Here is a 15173-nt window from a genome sequence, read left to right as displayed (position 1 = left end):
CTTTAGAAATTCAAAATCTTGAAAAATCTACAAAAGATTTTCTCTTCATTCTTAATGAGATTTCTTCCAGAAAATATTCGATTAGAATTTCGATAGTTTTTTTTTAAAGATTTCAAGATCGATTCAATTGTCTTATTTGATACAGGTGCAGATTTAAATTGTATTAAAGAATGCATTGTTCCAGGAAAATTTCAAGAAAAAACTACTAAAAAACTTTCAGCTGCAAATAATTTCAAAATCAAGATTAATTATAAAACAGAGGCTTCAACAGCCAATTCAAATCTTCTTTTAAAAACTTCATTCATTTTAATAAAAGATATCAGTCATAGTGTTATTCTAGGGACACCATTCATCAACTTAATTACCCCTTACAGCGTAAACTATGATATTATTTCTTTTAAAACAAAGAATCAAAATCTTATTTTTCCTTTTGTTGAAAAACCCAAAATAAAGAATTTGAATACCATAAAGGCTTATTCCATTTTTGATAATCAAATAAATGTTTTGGAACAGGAAACAAGATAGCATTTACAAAAAGAAATTTCTTTACAAAATGAGTTTGTTTTCAAAAATCAATTTTTTGGTCACTGCATATTACAAACTAACACTTGTGAGTTTTTGCAGATGGTAGAATCATCAAATAATGGTGATTTAGTCCACTTTGGACTGATAGTCCTCTCTAAAACTCCTGCCTAAAAATTCAGAATTAATGTAACCAGAATTGCATATGTTCCCACAGAAAGGCACTAATGTTTATTAGATAATCTTTGGACTATAATACAAAACAAACGGTTGGGATTAACAGCTCTCAATGCACTTTATATTGAGTTCGAGGAAGCTAATAAATATGTGGCTGACCTCCTTAGCAGAATTAAATATCATGAGGATCATATCATGGTAGCTTAATCATTCATTGAGTTTTTACAAAACCAAATTTTATACAAAACCATTACATCCAGAATCAGTCCATCAAATCCATCCACTTCTAATCAAAATCATCACCTTGAATTACAAAAGCAAGAATTTGAAGGCCTAGGATCCCCACTAGATTCTAGTGTAAAAATTCAAAAGCGAAGGACTGAAGGCCTAGGATCCCCACTGGATTCTAGTGTAAAATTACCATTGGCCCCACTGGTCAATGTGAAAAATTATCACCACAGTGAAGTCCTTTTTACTTCACTTGGTGCCAATAGGTCCTTAGAACATTTCCAAACCTGTTGTCTTTCGAAGAAATTTAGACAATAAGTTCTCAATGGTCTTCCTCAAGAGATCCGCGAGTAGATATTACAAAACATCATCCAGTCCAGAACCAAAGAACAGCTGGATGTCCTCCAAAAATGTCTCAATTTTACAAAAAGCAATCAGCAAGGTCACAATGTATGGTCATGGGAATGTAGATTTCAGCATCCCCCGCTTCAAAACAACTCAGATGTCTGGAACTCAATATCTAGATACCAGAGAACTATTCAAATGTGGTATGTTAGCTGGAGTCTGAGTCACAAGATCTTATTGTGAAATGACAAGGTTTTTGAGAAATAAAGTCCTTCAAGAAGTCAGAAGACTATTATTATGCCAAAAACCAATCAACATACAAATTATTTCAGCACCTCCAGAAGTATTAGCAAATGGAGAGCTGCAACAAACGATCAATTACTTATACCTGGATACAAAACTTCCTCCTCTCTATCATCTTCTGGATTGGCTATGCAATCATGAAGATCACTTTGTCCAACTCAACAAATGGTGAGCAAAGACAGTCATCGATAACTAGCAAAAATATAGATATCCAGAGTATGCGCTAGTCCATACGGGTACATATTCTTGGATATATGTCCACTATGAACATTTGCCAAGTCCAAAACCCTTTCATATTGAAACAAAGTATGAAAATTACATAGTTCAATATGAAAGTTATTACGACTTACCTTCTGTCTCGTCAGATGATGAAACGAGTGACGATGAGGAGACATGGCACAACCTACAAAACATGATGGAAGGCTTACACGAGTGGTCCCAGCTCCACTCCATTAAAAAAAAAACAGAAAAAGAAATTTATTACGACAAAATTATCCATTTTACTTTTTCATTCTGCTTTTATTTTTACTCTTGTAATTTTACACTTTTACTTTTCTTTCTTACAAAAAAATCTGACAAGGTACTGTTCACCTGTCACTATTTACTTTTACTGTTCACATGTAAAGACAACAAGAAGAACTGTTCAAACATTGTTCGAGCACTGTTCACCCAACAGGAAGAATTATTCAGACACTGTTCAAGTACTGTTCACACGTGAAAAAAGTAAGTGGCAGATACTGTTCAAGATTCCAAAAAATTACAAAACTGCCCCTGGTCACTTCTATATAAGGAGGCACCTATCTAAGGCAAAACCAAGCTTCTTTAACCCAAGCCTCTTCAATACAAGCTTCTCCTTTTTCAAGCTTCTTTCTTTCAAGCTTCTCAAGCCGAGAGAATTCAAAGAAGGTCCTAAAGGAGTTTCATCCTAAGGTGAAGAAAGGAGCAAGAAGGTCGATTTACTTCCCATCCTGCCCTACCTCTACCTCACCTACAAACCTACAAACCCTGTAACTTCCTTGTAGTAGATCTTAGGAAGCTCATGTGTTGAGCAACATCTGTAAGTCCTACTCGAAATTACATCTCCAAAACCTTTGCACAAATCTTACAAAATTTATAAGATTTTTAAGTAAGTTTTCTTCAATTTCTTTTATAAAAATTTTAAATTTATTTTGCATGCATATGGTAGGTTCAACCGCCTATCTTGCATAAATATACGGATATATATTCATAACGGACTGGCTCTACCGCCTATTGAACATATACATGTATATGCATATTTAAATTTCAAGTTTAATTTTTATTTCTGATAAGTATATATATTCAATAGGACGGACTGGCTCTACCGCCTATTGAATATATATATATATATATATATATATATATATATATATATATATATATATATAATCTTTAATTTACAAATTTAATTTTCATTTCTGAAGATTTCCTTTTTTTGTGCATTTTGTTTATTTCTTTAATTATTTATATATTGTTCAAGATTTAGATTTTATTTCTTCTCTCTATTAATTTGACACTTATCAGAAAAATTTTAATTAACTAAAATAACATTTTATAATTTATTTTTCTCTAGTTTCTCTTTCTGTTGTTCTTTCTACCCACAACCTTGATGATCTAAATAATACTTCAATAACTTAGAACCTATTTACTCAAAGCTACCAATTCATGAAGATATAATTTTTTTTTTTAATTTGATAAATGCAGTGTCAGTATAAATAGCTTAAAAAACTAGCTATTAAAAGTCATAGGAGGTTTTATGTTGCTTAAATTAAAGTTCAGGAGATTTTGTATTACAAAATAAAGTTTAGGTACTTTATTGTTACATATCTCTAAGTTGAGAGATTGTCTTTATAATCTTACCCATAGTTAAGTGAAAGCCAACAGATCTATCCATAGAAGTGTAAACGAATTGAGTTTTGAAGAGTTCAAACTTGATTCGTCAAAATTTTTTCAAGCTCGAGCTTAACTTGTGTCAAGCTTAAGCAGAATATCTATAAGCTCAAGGTTGGCTCATTTAGAAAATGAACCAAGCCAAACTGAGCTTTTATTTACAAAATGAGTTTTAGATTTAAGGTTATAAAATTCAAACTACGTAATTTTGATTAACTTTCATATATAAAAAAAATAACTTGATTTTCATAAAAAAATTAAATTTAAATTATAAATAACTATATTTAATAAATATATTTTTTACATTGATTATATCATAATTTTAAACAATATATTTTTTTTAGAGCATTCATAAATAAAATAATAAATATTTATAACCCTCAAACCTAATTACACCCAAAACCTTACAAGGAAAATTCTCTCTAATTTTTCTTTCTCAAAATTGGGTTGCCTATTAAATTTTGGCTCTCCTCCAAAATGGTCAGCTTCGTGCCTATTTATAGTTTACACAAGGTGGTCCACTTGGCAAGTCAGCAAACTTCTGCAACTTTTACAAGTTGCATTTTGTTATATATACATTTATTTATTATTTTCAAAAACCAAGAAAAGCTTTACGGCTTACAAAATTGACAAGGTTAAGAAAAGAAAATTCTTAATAGCTAAGAATTTAAGGTATCAATTCAACAAATCTCCACATTGACTTGAATTTTTTTGTACTTATTTCTTCAACCTTCTGCATTTTTAAATCATATAAAATTAACTTTTACAATTTTTATAAAAGTCAATTTTTGTTTGGATAGTTCTTTCCACTCCTTTTTATCGATATTACCCATTGCCTCATCTTGCATATTTCCAACCAGTGTTTTACCTTTTAATTTGTAGAGATTCTTCACGCCAAGCTTCTTACCCTTCATGATTATAAAAGTACATCAGTTAACTCTCATGACTCTATCTTGAATGGAACCCTCATAGCCTAAAGAATCAATTTTCCCAAAGAAATCAAGTTCCTTTCAAACTTAGGAACATACCTCACATCATCAAATAATTTCACGTGATCACCATGCAGCTTAATCTTTCCTCTTCCAATTCCCTCAACTTTCATCTTCTTTCCATTGGCTAGCTTTACTTTCTCTCCTTTCTTACTTCAATTTTATCAAACCACTTTTTCTTTGAGCATATATGGAAAGGACACGCGAAATCCATTAACCACTCATCTTGTAACAGATCCTTTATCTTTTCTTTAGCAGCATCCACACTTAAACATCACATTCAATTTCTTCATCAGTTGCAATTGCAACAATCCCTTGTTTTTTGCGACTCTTCTTGAATTCATTGAACTCTGCAAGGTTTTACAATTATATTGAATGTGATCCTTTTGATGATAGTAGTAATACTCTTTATTTGCAATGTCTACTCGTAGTCTCAAGCTTGATCTATTATTTTTTCTTGAATCACTTTCATGTGTATTGCTTCCACCAAGACTAGAACTTACTACAGAAGCTCTACTATTATTGCTACTACTCGTATTCTTGAACTTCTTATCATCTAAGATAACTGCAGTGACCTCTTCAACCTTCAATGTCTCTTTCTCAACTGTTAGAGCCATTACTAGGCTTTTGTAAGATTGTGGGAGAGAGGTTAAAAACAAAAAACCATTATCTTCTTCATCTATTTTCACGCCGACACTAGCCAACTGAGTAATTAATTTGTTAAAATAGTTGGAGGTGATCTCTAACATTAGTACCTTCCTCCATTCTAAGTTGGCATAATTTCTTCTTCAAATACAAGCGACTTGTGAGTAATTTGTACAGGCTTGCTAACTTCTTTCACAAAACAACTGGCGAAGTCTCCTCAAAGACATTGTACCTCACGTTGAGGGCTAACGTCAATCTAATTGTACTCACCGCTCTTTGTTGAAATTCTTCCCAATCCTCATCTTTGGTAGTCGTTGGTTGCTTCTCATTCAAAGCCTTAATTATTCCTTATTGCACAAGGACATCTTTCACAGTGCTTTGCCACAAATTGAAATTATTTTTCCAATCGAATGGCTCCACCTCAAATTTTGTGCTTGTTATTTTTGGATCTCATGAACCTCAGCTCTGATACCAATTTGTTAAGAAAATAATAACTCACAATTAAACAATACAAAATTTAAAGTGGCTCAGTATAAACCTATTCCATAAATAAATATTCTATTATAAAAAAAATAATTAAAAGGATTAAATATTTTTTCTCTCACACAAATCACTCAAACACTCAAACCCAATCATACCCAAAACCTCACAATAAAAATTTTCTCCAATTTTTCTCTCTTAAAATTGGGCTTTCTATCAAAATTGGGTTGCCTATCAAAATTTGGCTCTCCTGCAAAATAGTAAGCTTGACACCTATCTATAGTTTACACCTATCTATAGCTTGGCACCTATCTACAACTTATATATATATATAAAACAAAATGCAACTTGTAAAAGTTGTAGAAGTTTGCCGACTTATGAAGAGGACTGCCTTGTGTAAAATATAGATAGGTGCCAAGCTTACTATTTTGCAGAAGAGCCAAGTTTTGACAGACAACCCAATTTTGATAGAAAGCCCAATTTTGAGCGAGAGAAAAAAAAAACAAAATGCAACTTGTAAAAGTTTGCCGACTTGCGAAGAGGACTGCCTTGTGTAAAATATAGATAGGTGCCAAGCTTACTATTTTGCAGGAGATCTAAGTTTTGACAGGCAACTCAATTTTGACAGAAAGCCCAATTTTGAGCGAGAGAAAAAAAAAATATATATATATATATATATTCTTTTCAAAAACCAAGAAAACCTTTACAGCTTACAAAATTAGTATGGTTAAGAAAGGAATAAGAATTCAAGGCACCAATTCAACAGGCACAACAGAGCACAAATTCAAATTCTCTCTTTTTATTTTTTTAAACACTATTTATTATCATGTCTACCTTAGCCTTGAAACAAGTTGCCGCATCTCAATCAACAACCAAGAACAAGTGAAAGGTGAAGTGGATGGAAGGCGTTTGCTCATGCCTCTTCTTTTTCTTGCTTTTATGCCACAGTGGTTTCTGATTCTCAAATATTTGGTTTACTTTTGCTTCAAACTGTAAGTTTGCAACAATTGAAACAGGGCAAAATGCCAGAAAAGGACGAAGAGCAGATCAGGTTTCTTTTCAGCGAATGCTGAACTGGTTTTGGCGTTTTGCGGCCATTTTATGGAGCCTCAAGTCAAAGGGAGCAGGCAAATATAACAACTCCAGGTCAGGAACCAAATGCTACAGATACATGCAATAAACTGAATTAAGCGGCTTATCTTTTCTAAAGTTCATATGTCCACTCCACTTGATTGCTGGCAACTACAGTGTACAGAACTGCATTTTATGGCCCTTAGGATCCGATGACTATGAAACGATCTCTTTCCAAGCTTGTATCTGCTTATTTGCATAGAAGAACTATGGTATAATAACTTGAATTTACAAATTTAAATTTGAGAATGGCAAAATGTTACAGCAATGAGACAATTATAACAATTTTCTATCAACAAATTGAGATTGGAGGCTCAAGACAAGAACATGATCTCCTCTTAATTATTATGAGGGAAGTTTCACCATTCGAAAAGAGTGTACATACATTGAGTTTGAAATACTCGCGATAGACTAGCAATCCACTTCCCAATCAGTAAATTGCAAGCACCATCTTGGATCTACGCGCATGATCCCCCACCCAGGTGTAACAGAAGCCTCAGAACTTATGGAATAATTAAAAAATTCTAGTGGGCTCAATTGGTTCGAATTTGAGAAAGAAGGCTACCCATAGCTGGGCGTGCCCGGCATTTAGCATGCAAGGAATGAGCCTTCGACAAGGTGGCTCCAACCTCTTCGCTCATGTCTACCATCTCCTCGCTAATTCTCTCCCATTCAAAACACTGAAGGAGTGATCCCAATGTCAAGCCAACCGTACGCATAGCCAAGCCCTCTCCAGGGCAGCCCCTCCTTCCAGACGAAAATGGCAGAAACTTGAATCCATCTCTCGGTTCCTCTAACCCTTCAAATCTCTCTGGATTGAACTTTGCAGGGTCCACCCATGTATTGGGATCGTTTTGTATACTCCATAGATTCACTAATAGCATAGTGCCACGGGGGATATGAAATCCTCCCACCGTGCACTCGGTTGAGGATTCATGAGGTACTGCCAGTGGTAGCGGCGGATGCATACGAAGTGTCTCTTTTATAATGTTGCAGAGGCAAGAAAGTTGAGCGATATCCGATTCTTGGAGCAGACGTCCATGTCCTACTTGCTTGTCGATTTCGATTTGGGCCTTCTTAATAACTTCTGAATGGTCGAGCAGAAGCGAAAGTGCCCATTCCAAAGTATTTATGGAAGTCTCTGTTGCTCCAATCAGCAAAATCTGCAGCACAAAATTGTGTCTAAGCTATATCAACTCATCACAATATTGACTATCAAGAAGAGCATGAAATTTTTAAAAAAAAAAATGCCTTTAGAGATTTTTAAATACAAATTAGATCTTACAAGGACGAGGCCCCTGATGATTTCGTCTGTATAATACTCAGGTTCTTGTTCTTGTAGCGACAAGAGGACCTCAATCATGGTCTTCTTCTCTCCAGATGAAGAAGAACAACCACTCCCTATTCTTTTTCTTCTTCTTCTTCTTCTATTCTCATCTATCAAACCCTGCATGAATCCATCTCTCCCTTTCTGCAACTCCCTCAACTCCTCCTCTTTGGCTCCAAGTTCAATCCACCCCATACATGGCAAGAAGTCCCTGATAAACATTTTACCGCCCAGCCGCACAGTCTCCGCAATTATCTTTTGAAACCTCTTAGCTTCCTCCAGATCGCTCAGGTTCTCTCCATAATATCGCTTCCCAGCTATCATCCTCATCATGGAATTTATCGTCAGCTCAAAAAACAGATTCCTCATATCCACCGTCTGATTTGGTTTATCAGCAAGCTTGCTAAGCATTGTCTTGATCTCCTCAACGCGACTTCCTGAAAGCATTTGAAGGCGATGGGGGGACAAAATTTGGAGCGACGAGATTCGCCTTAGGTTTCTCCAGTGATCGCCGTAGGGAGCCCAGGTCAGAGCCGAGTAGTTGTAGCCTAAGTGTTTTCCGGCCAAGAGTTGAGGACGGTTGGCGAAAATGATGTCATTCTTAGTTAGACATTCTTCGGCGAATGCAGGGGATGAGATAACAAGTACCGGGCGAGAACCAAACCTAAAGAAGAGTATTGGGCCGTGGCGTTTGGAGATCTTGGATAGAGTTCGATGAAGGGGCTTCTTGAGGAGATAGAGATGCCCAATGATGGGTAGGGAAGGATATGGGCATGGTGGGAGATTTTGAATCTTGTGAAGATAGTGCTTTGTGATGATGTAGAGGACCAAAATGCTTGCGAGGTAGAAGAATACGGTAGCCAAGTACATTGGCTGCACTGAATCATCCATGGGAGACTGTGTCAAATGAGGACAAGTAGAATCGGCGTAGTGGTTAGGCTAAGCACCTTTGCTAAAGCGTATGGAAAATGATGACTGATAAGTAGTACTAGATCATGACAAATAGAAATAATAAAGAAATTGCACCATTGATGCATTAGTCGCATCTAAAGGGTAGATGCTTTGTACAAGTTTTCCGTAAGTGAGACAGAAGTAGGGGTGGCTACTGTCCGATTTCGAAGCGAAATTGAACTGAAATTGATTTGATCAAAATCAGATTGAAATTGGTCAAAATTGAAATCGACTTCAAACTGAACTGAAATCGTTCTTCTATGATTTGGTTCAGGTTCATAATTTTTAGAAATTATGAACTTGCGGTTTCGAACCGAATTGAATCGACGATTTCGAACCGGACCAAACCAGTGATTTAAATATAAAAATTCAATAAATACTTCACTCTACTCCTAATTCATATATATATATAATTCTCTACACAATTATTCTCTACACTTTCTTTAATTCTTAATACTCTTTCAATTTCTGTCAAATTTTTTAAATAATTATTTTCTACATTCCTTTTAATTCTCAGTACTTTCACAATTTCCCTACTTTATTAGTTTTATGCTCACTGAAATTTTTAATACTATCTCAATTACTCTGTTATTATTTTATATCTTCAATAAAATTATCAATACCCTATATTTTGATTTTTTTTATATTTTTTTAATTATCAATTATCATATAATTTTTTTAAAAAAGGGCAAGTAATACTCAATTCAACTCAATTCAACTAAACTTTTATCTCAAAGATTTATTGGGGTTGGCTATATGGATTCTCTTTCTCCACTCTAAACGATTTTGGGTTAAATCCTCGGAAATGTGTAATGTTTTTAGTTCATGTTGTACTATTCTCCTCCAAGTCAGTTTAGGTCTACTTATTATTTTCTTTCTATTCTCAACCCAATATGCTCTACTTGTCTAATTGGAGCTTTCCTATGTCTATGCTTCACATGATCAAATCACCTCAATCTCCCTTCTCTCAACTTATAACTGAAAATTTTGATTCCTCTAAATCCTAAAGGGATACATAGGCAAAATTAAGTTCATGCACCTTTTTCTATTTTTTTTTAAATTAATTTTATCTCTAGTTTTTTAATAATTCAAGTCTTTGCTTATTAAATTTTTCTTAAAAATAAGTTATTTTTATTCTTATTTTATTTTGATTGAAAGATTTCTAAGAAAAATTAAAATATTTTTACAAATATAACTTAAATTCTAAATCAATAAAATTTTCCTCTAATTTTTTTCTTTAAATTGCTCTTAAACTGCCCCTAAACTGCTTTCAAACCGTCTTGAACTGTTATTTTTCAAACCGTCATTTAAACCGTTTTAAACCGGGGCTCGAACCGGAACCGGCGGTTCAAGAACCGTCTTCCAAACCGTCCCATGACGGTTTGACTCAGGTTCATGATTTCATTGAACCTGAACCGGCAGTTCAGGAACCGTAACCGGCGGTTCTTGAATCGTGGCCACCCCTAGATAGAGGGATTCAATTCAAAAAAAAAAAAAAAAAACCTTTTGAAAAAAAAAAAACAACAAGGATTTCAAATGAGCTTTACAATAACAAAGTTGGTTTTTGGGTTTTTTAGCTAAAATATTCTTGAGCTTATGAAAAAAAAATTTTAATTCATTCATGTTGTTTAAACACCTTATGCTTTTTATTCTTAAATTTTAAGTCTATTAATAAATTAGTTCATCAATACTAATTAGTATATATTTTTTTAATGTAATACTAATGAGTTTTAATTCATTAGTATTGAAGTAGTCTCCAAAATTATAAAGTCTTAAGTTTGAGTATCAATGATGCAGTAGCATCCAAATACCCAAATCCTACATGCTTTCTTCCTCATTCTCCCACCTTTTTGTAATGCCACTTCTGGTGTTGAATAGTGACACTGATTATTCATCTTGGCACATTTCAAATTTCTGATTATATATATTGCTACCACTCATATGCTTTCGAATTTCTTAGTTTAAGAATCTGTTTGACAATGTTGCTTACTATAAATATGTTAGTTGGGGTCTTTAAAATTCAGTTTAAAGTTAAATTTGACATGTTTTAGTCAACTACTAAAAACAAATGGCAATTTTGAATCAGACTTGTATTATTAACAGTCTTCCATCCTCAAGCATGAACATAAACTACAATCACTTAAGATTAGGCTTGATCACAACAACAACTTTTTGTGTAAGTACTTTCCCTTTATACATAACTCTACAAGATATAATTTGAAAAAGACTATACTTATATGTATAATTTGATTGCTATAAAAAAGAAAGAGTTTGATTGGGACTAGGAATCCAAACGAAATTATGATTCTTGTAATGTAAATAGTTCCTCATCCACGTATTTTTTTTTATCTTGAAATTAAAATTACATTTTATGGCCCATTGGGCAAAGACAAATTCAGAGTTATGATTCTAGTGTGTTGCATTCTTCCAAAGTTCTAGACTTCTAACTAAATCATCATAGTGAGTTCCTAACTAGAGTTAGGATTCCCCTTCAATCTTTTTCTTTGATTACAGGTACCTACTTGGCTTGATTTTGGATACTTTAATTTATAAGCATTCCCCTTCAGCTTGATCAATCGAAGGAAGTGTTTGCTCATGGTATATCTGTTAGATTTACAATTCAAAATTTTAGTTGATTTGGAAGATCCTTTCCTAATTTGAGTGAGAGGAATATTTCTTAATAGGATGGAGGAATATTTCTTATATACAGTATAACTTCAATTTTAGTATATTTCTAAATTAAGTGGGATTTCTAATAAGACTACGACTAAGGGACTAACACTATAAATAGAAGTATTATAGAGAGATTAATTTGGCTTTACTTATAGAGAGTGACTTTGCCCATGGAGAGCAGCTTTGCCCATTGGAGAGAGTGGCATTTAGCTTATGGTGTGGGGCTAGCACCCATTGTAGAGAGGGGCTTTGTGAATTGTTAAGGATTTGGCTTTGCATATGGATGAAGAGCTCTTGCCCATCGTAGTCCTATGAAGGGAAAGAGGCTTTGGCTTAAGGTGAACAAAGGCATAATCAAAGAGAAATGGATTATAACTCTTTGTAGTTGAAGACACTTTTGTCTGGTATAGTAGTTAAAGTAGTAAATATATTGGGTTATGTCTAGAGGGGGTTAAGAGGAATAACTAATATATTTATTATGAGTAGTTTGATATAAGGATTTTCTTGAGTGTAATTAGGCTAATGGGTAATATAGTTTGAGCTTGTAATCGATGATTTATTATTTGTTGATAGTGGAAGATGCCATGCCCGTGAATGTAGTCCTATGTGGAAAGGGTGAACCACGTAAATATTAATATTTTGTATATTTGCTTTATTTCTTTATAGTTTATATGCTTCTGCAATATACAAAAATATCGAACCAACATTTGAGCTATTTGTATGGCCCGAGGAAGTGTGACTAAGAGATGGTACCTCACTTAGAAGTAACTTGCATTTCCTTCCAACCTACTTTCATTGGATGTCTCAAATAATAGCTTGGTTAGTCTGCTATCCCAAGGGAGCAGGTTATAAAAGTTATTTGTTCTATAGGCCTGCCTTACTACCTCCTATTCCTATCAAGTAAAAAATGTTAGAGTCATTATTACTCTAAAATAATATGATTAGACCTCCTATGGAGACTTCTAAGATTGAGTCAGCCCACTTGAGAAACCTTTACATGTATTTACTAGGTATTGACTCACTTGCTCTATAAATAAGAATCCTCCTTATTAGGAAATCCAACTAAGAAGTCCTAGTCTTAATTTTTTTATCAATGTACCAAAGGAAAAGCCCACTTTGGTACTCCATTCTTGCTATCCTACAGCCTTCTCATACTGAAGCAGTCATAATGCCTTTATACCCATTCCAAAAGTAGTCGTAATACCCTTATATACCCATCTAGAAGTAGTTTTATAAGTTTCAAATGTGCTCGGGCTTTTTACATAAGTAACACTCCCACCACGTGTCACTCATACAAATACTAGCCGTATCACAAGTTATCAATATCATTGAAAATATCTTATTCGATACTGTATTATAAATTTAAATTTTCATAATATTTATCATTATATTTATAATTTTAAGAACTTAAATTTGATTAATAATCAACCTTTTGCAAGTATCAAAATGATAAATAAGCAAATATAAATAGCCTAAAATGCACATAGTTATAAATTATTAGTGTGAGTGCATACGTATTCATAAAAATTATTTTTAATAGGGGATAAATTTTTATTAAAATTGTTTCTTTAATTTTATTACTATTTTTTTTTTTCAAACATTAACAATATTCAAAAGAAATTTACAATCATTATATAGTTTTGTTTTCTTAACTTCATATTATTTATTCCTATATAAATTGTGAGTGATTATGATGAAATCAATTACAATGTTTGAGTCCATTTTTTTTCTTTTAGTTTACTATGTAGTTTTTTTTAATAAATTTGGTTTTTATATAAAATTTTTTAAAGTAATTATGGTATTAATCAATAACTTATATTTTTCTTTCAATAAAAAGTATGCCATGAAAGTGAAAGGAAAGGTATAAGTTAATTGTCGGATACTAAGGGTAAAACTTTATTTTTAATTATAAATAAAATGGGTCATAGTAGATTTAAATGGATTAAAATGAAACATGTTAACCTACTAACTTTATTAAATAAATGATTTATTGTATGTCTTATCGAGTTAAGCCAATCAACCCGATTAGACCCTTATTTTTAATGTGTCAAAAATGGGTTGATTTGTTTATAACTTGAACTCCTTTATGCTAAATCCAAACTCATTTAACTATTTATTGAATCGTGTCCTATAAAAGAGTTGCATAAAAAATTATTAGCTCTAGCCAAAAATTATACAAAGAATCAACAAGATCCCAATAACTTTATATAAATCATGTTAAATTAATACTTGGAACACATTGAGAGGGCCTTAAAGGGATCATCATGCTGAGTGTAATACCCAATAAATGATAGGACTCCAAAGAAGTCCATGGTACATAATCAAGTTAGAAAACTCAGTTGTAAAACACTTTTGGTTGCACTTCCCAAGTATGCAATCAACCAACAAAAGAACATATTCTATTATCATTACAATTACACAATGTCTTTAGGTACTCTTCTTGTCCAACTTTTACTTTGCACAAAAATTTATAAGTCAATATTCAGTTACCAAGCTAATGGTACAAGTAAGCTTCTTACTATAATAAACAAAGTTAGGAGTGGCCATGCTTCAGGAACTGTAGGTTTAGGTTCGAAAAAATATTAAACTTGAATCGAACAACTACGAGATGGTTTGGGAGGTAGTTCATGAACCGTTGGTTCTGATTCAAGTCTCGAATTGAAACAGTTTGATAGGAAGTTTAGAGATGGGCGGTTTGGGGTGGTTTAGGGCATTTGGGAGGCAATTTAAAAAATGGGAGGAAAAATTAATAAAAGAAATCTTTCAAATAAAATAAGAAAAGAAGAAAATGAAATTATTTGTGTTTGTAATAAAAATTAATAAGAAATGTGTAGACTTAATTAAAACAATTATAGAAATAAAAAGAAATAAAATTAATTTTAGTTAAAAAAAGAAGAAGAAGGGCTTGTACTTAATTTTGTAAAAATTAAGTTGCCTACGTATCCTCTTGGGGTTTAGAGGAATCAAAACCCATGTAGTTCTCTTACATTTTATTTAGGGTTAGATAACCCCCTTACCCTAATTGCTTCCACAACCGCTTGATTCCGTTATTGTTCCATTGGTTCTTATATTATATAAATCTTTATTTCCTTCACGTATGATCTCCTATTGCCTTAAGACTGTCCTAGTCCAATCATCTAAACATGTTTGAGCTTCTAATAATTCAGAGAGCATACTGAATTATGTCTCATATAATATATTGCCCCCTACACTAAAAACAATAAAGGATATATGAGAAAATATCTCTTTGTAATCTAGTTTTGATCGTGTTCCCATCTGCATGTAGGATTGAGTCTATTCTTACCATAGTTGGTTGATTCTGTATAATCACCATTGATTATAATTAGCAAAACTTTAGGTATTAGATTGATTACCAAATGTGTATAAACCATTGTATTCTTCGACAGTAATAAAAGTTGAATTTCACACTTTTCTTCATAAAGTGCATTTATCATTTCCATCTTCATGGAAAGATCAGTTACAACAACTTCCTT

At 33.0% G+C, this 15173-nt stretch overlaps 1 protein-coding gene across 1 annotated transcript; it reads right to left on the bottom strand.

Annotated features, from left to right (window-relative positions):
* Positions 1 to 6987: 6987 nt before the first annotated feature.
* On the bottom strand, positions 6988 to 9018 carry LOC110672980 (cytochrome P450 81Q32-like). The gene is made up of 2 exons (XM_058129627.1): positions 8014 to 9018; positions 6988 to 7891 (listed from the first exon to the last, which is right to left on the bottom strand). The coding sequence occupies exons 1-2, from the start codon at positions 8944 to 8946 to the stop codon at positions 7262 to 7264; spliced, it is 1563 nt and encodes a 520-aa protein (XP_057985610.1). The 5' UTR covers positions 8947 to 9018; the 3' UTR covers positions 6988 to 7261.
* Positions 9019 to 15173: the final 6155 nt, after the last annotated feature.

The sequence above is a fragment of the Hevea brasiliensis genome, chromosome 2, assembly GCF_030052815.1.
Source record: "Hevea brasiliensis isolate MT/VB/25A 57/8 chromosome 2, ASM3005281v1, whole genome shotgun sequence".
NCBI classification, from domain to species: domain Eukaryota; kingdom Viridiplantae; phylum Streptophyta; class Magnoliopsida; order Malpighiales; family Euphorbiaceae; genus Hevea; species Hevea brasiliensis.
The sequence above is the reverse complement of the archived record's forward strand: the minus strand, read 5'-3'. Positions and strand labels throughout refer to the sequence as shown.

Excerpts from the sequence above, each read along its gene's own strand:
- LOC110672980 (XM_058129627.1), bottom strand. The coding sequence starts at position 8,946 with ATGGATGATTCAGTGCAGCCAATGTACTTGGCTACCGTATTCTTCTAC. Across the intron at positions 7,892-8,013 it reads TCATCAGGGGCCTCGTCCTT|ATTTTGCTGATTGGAGCAAC; the intron begins GTAAGATCTAAT and ends TTTGTGCTGCAG.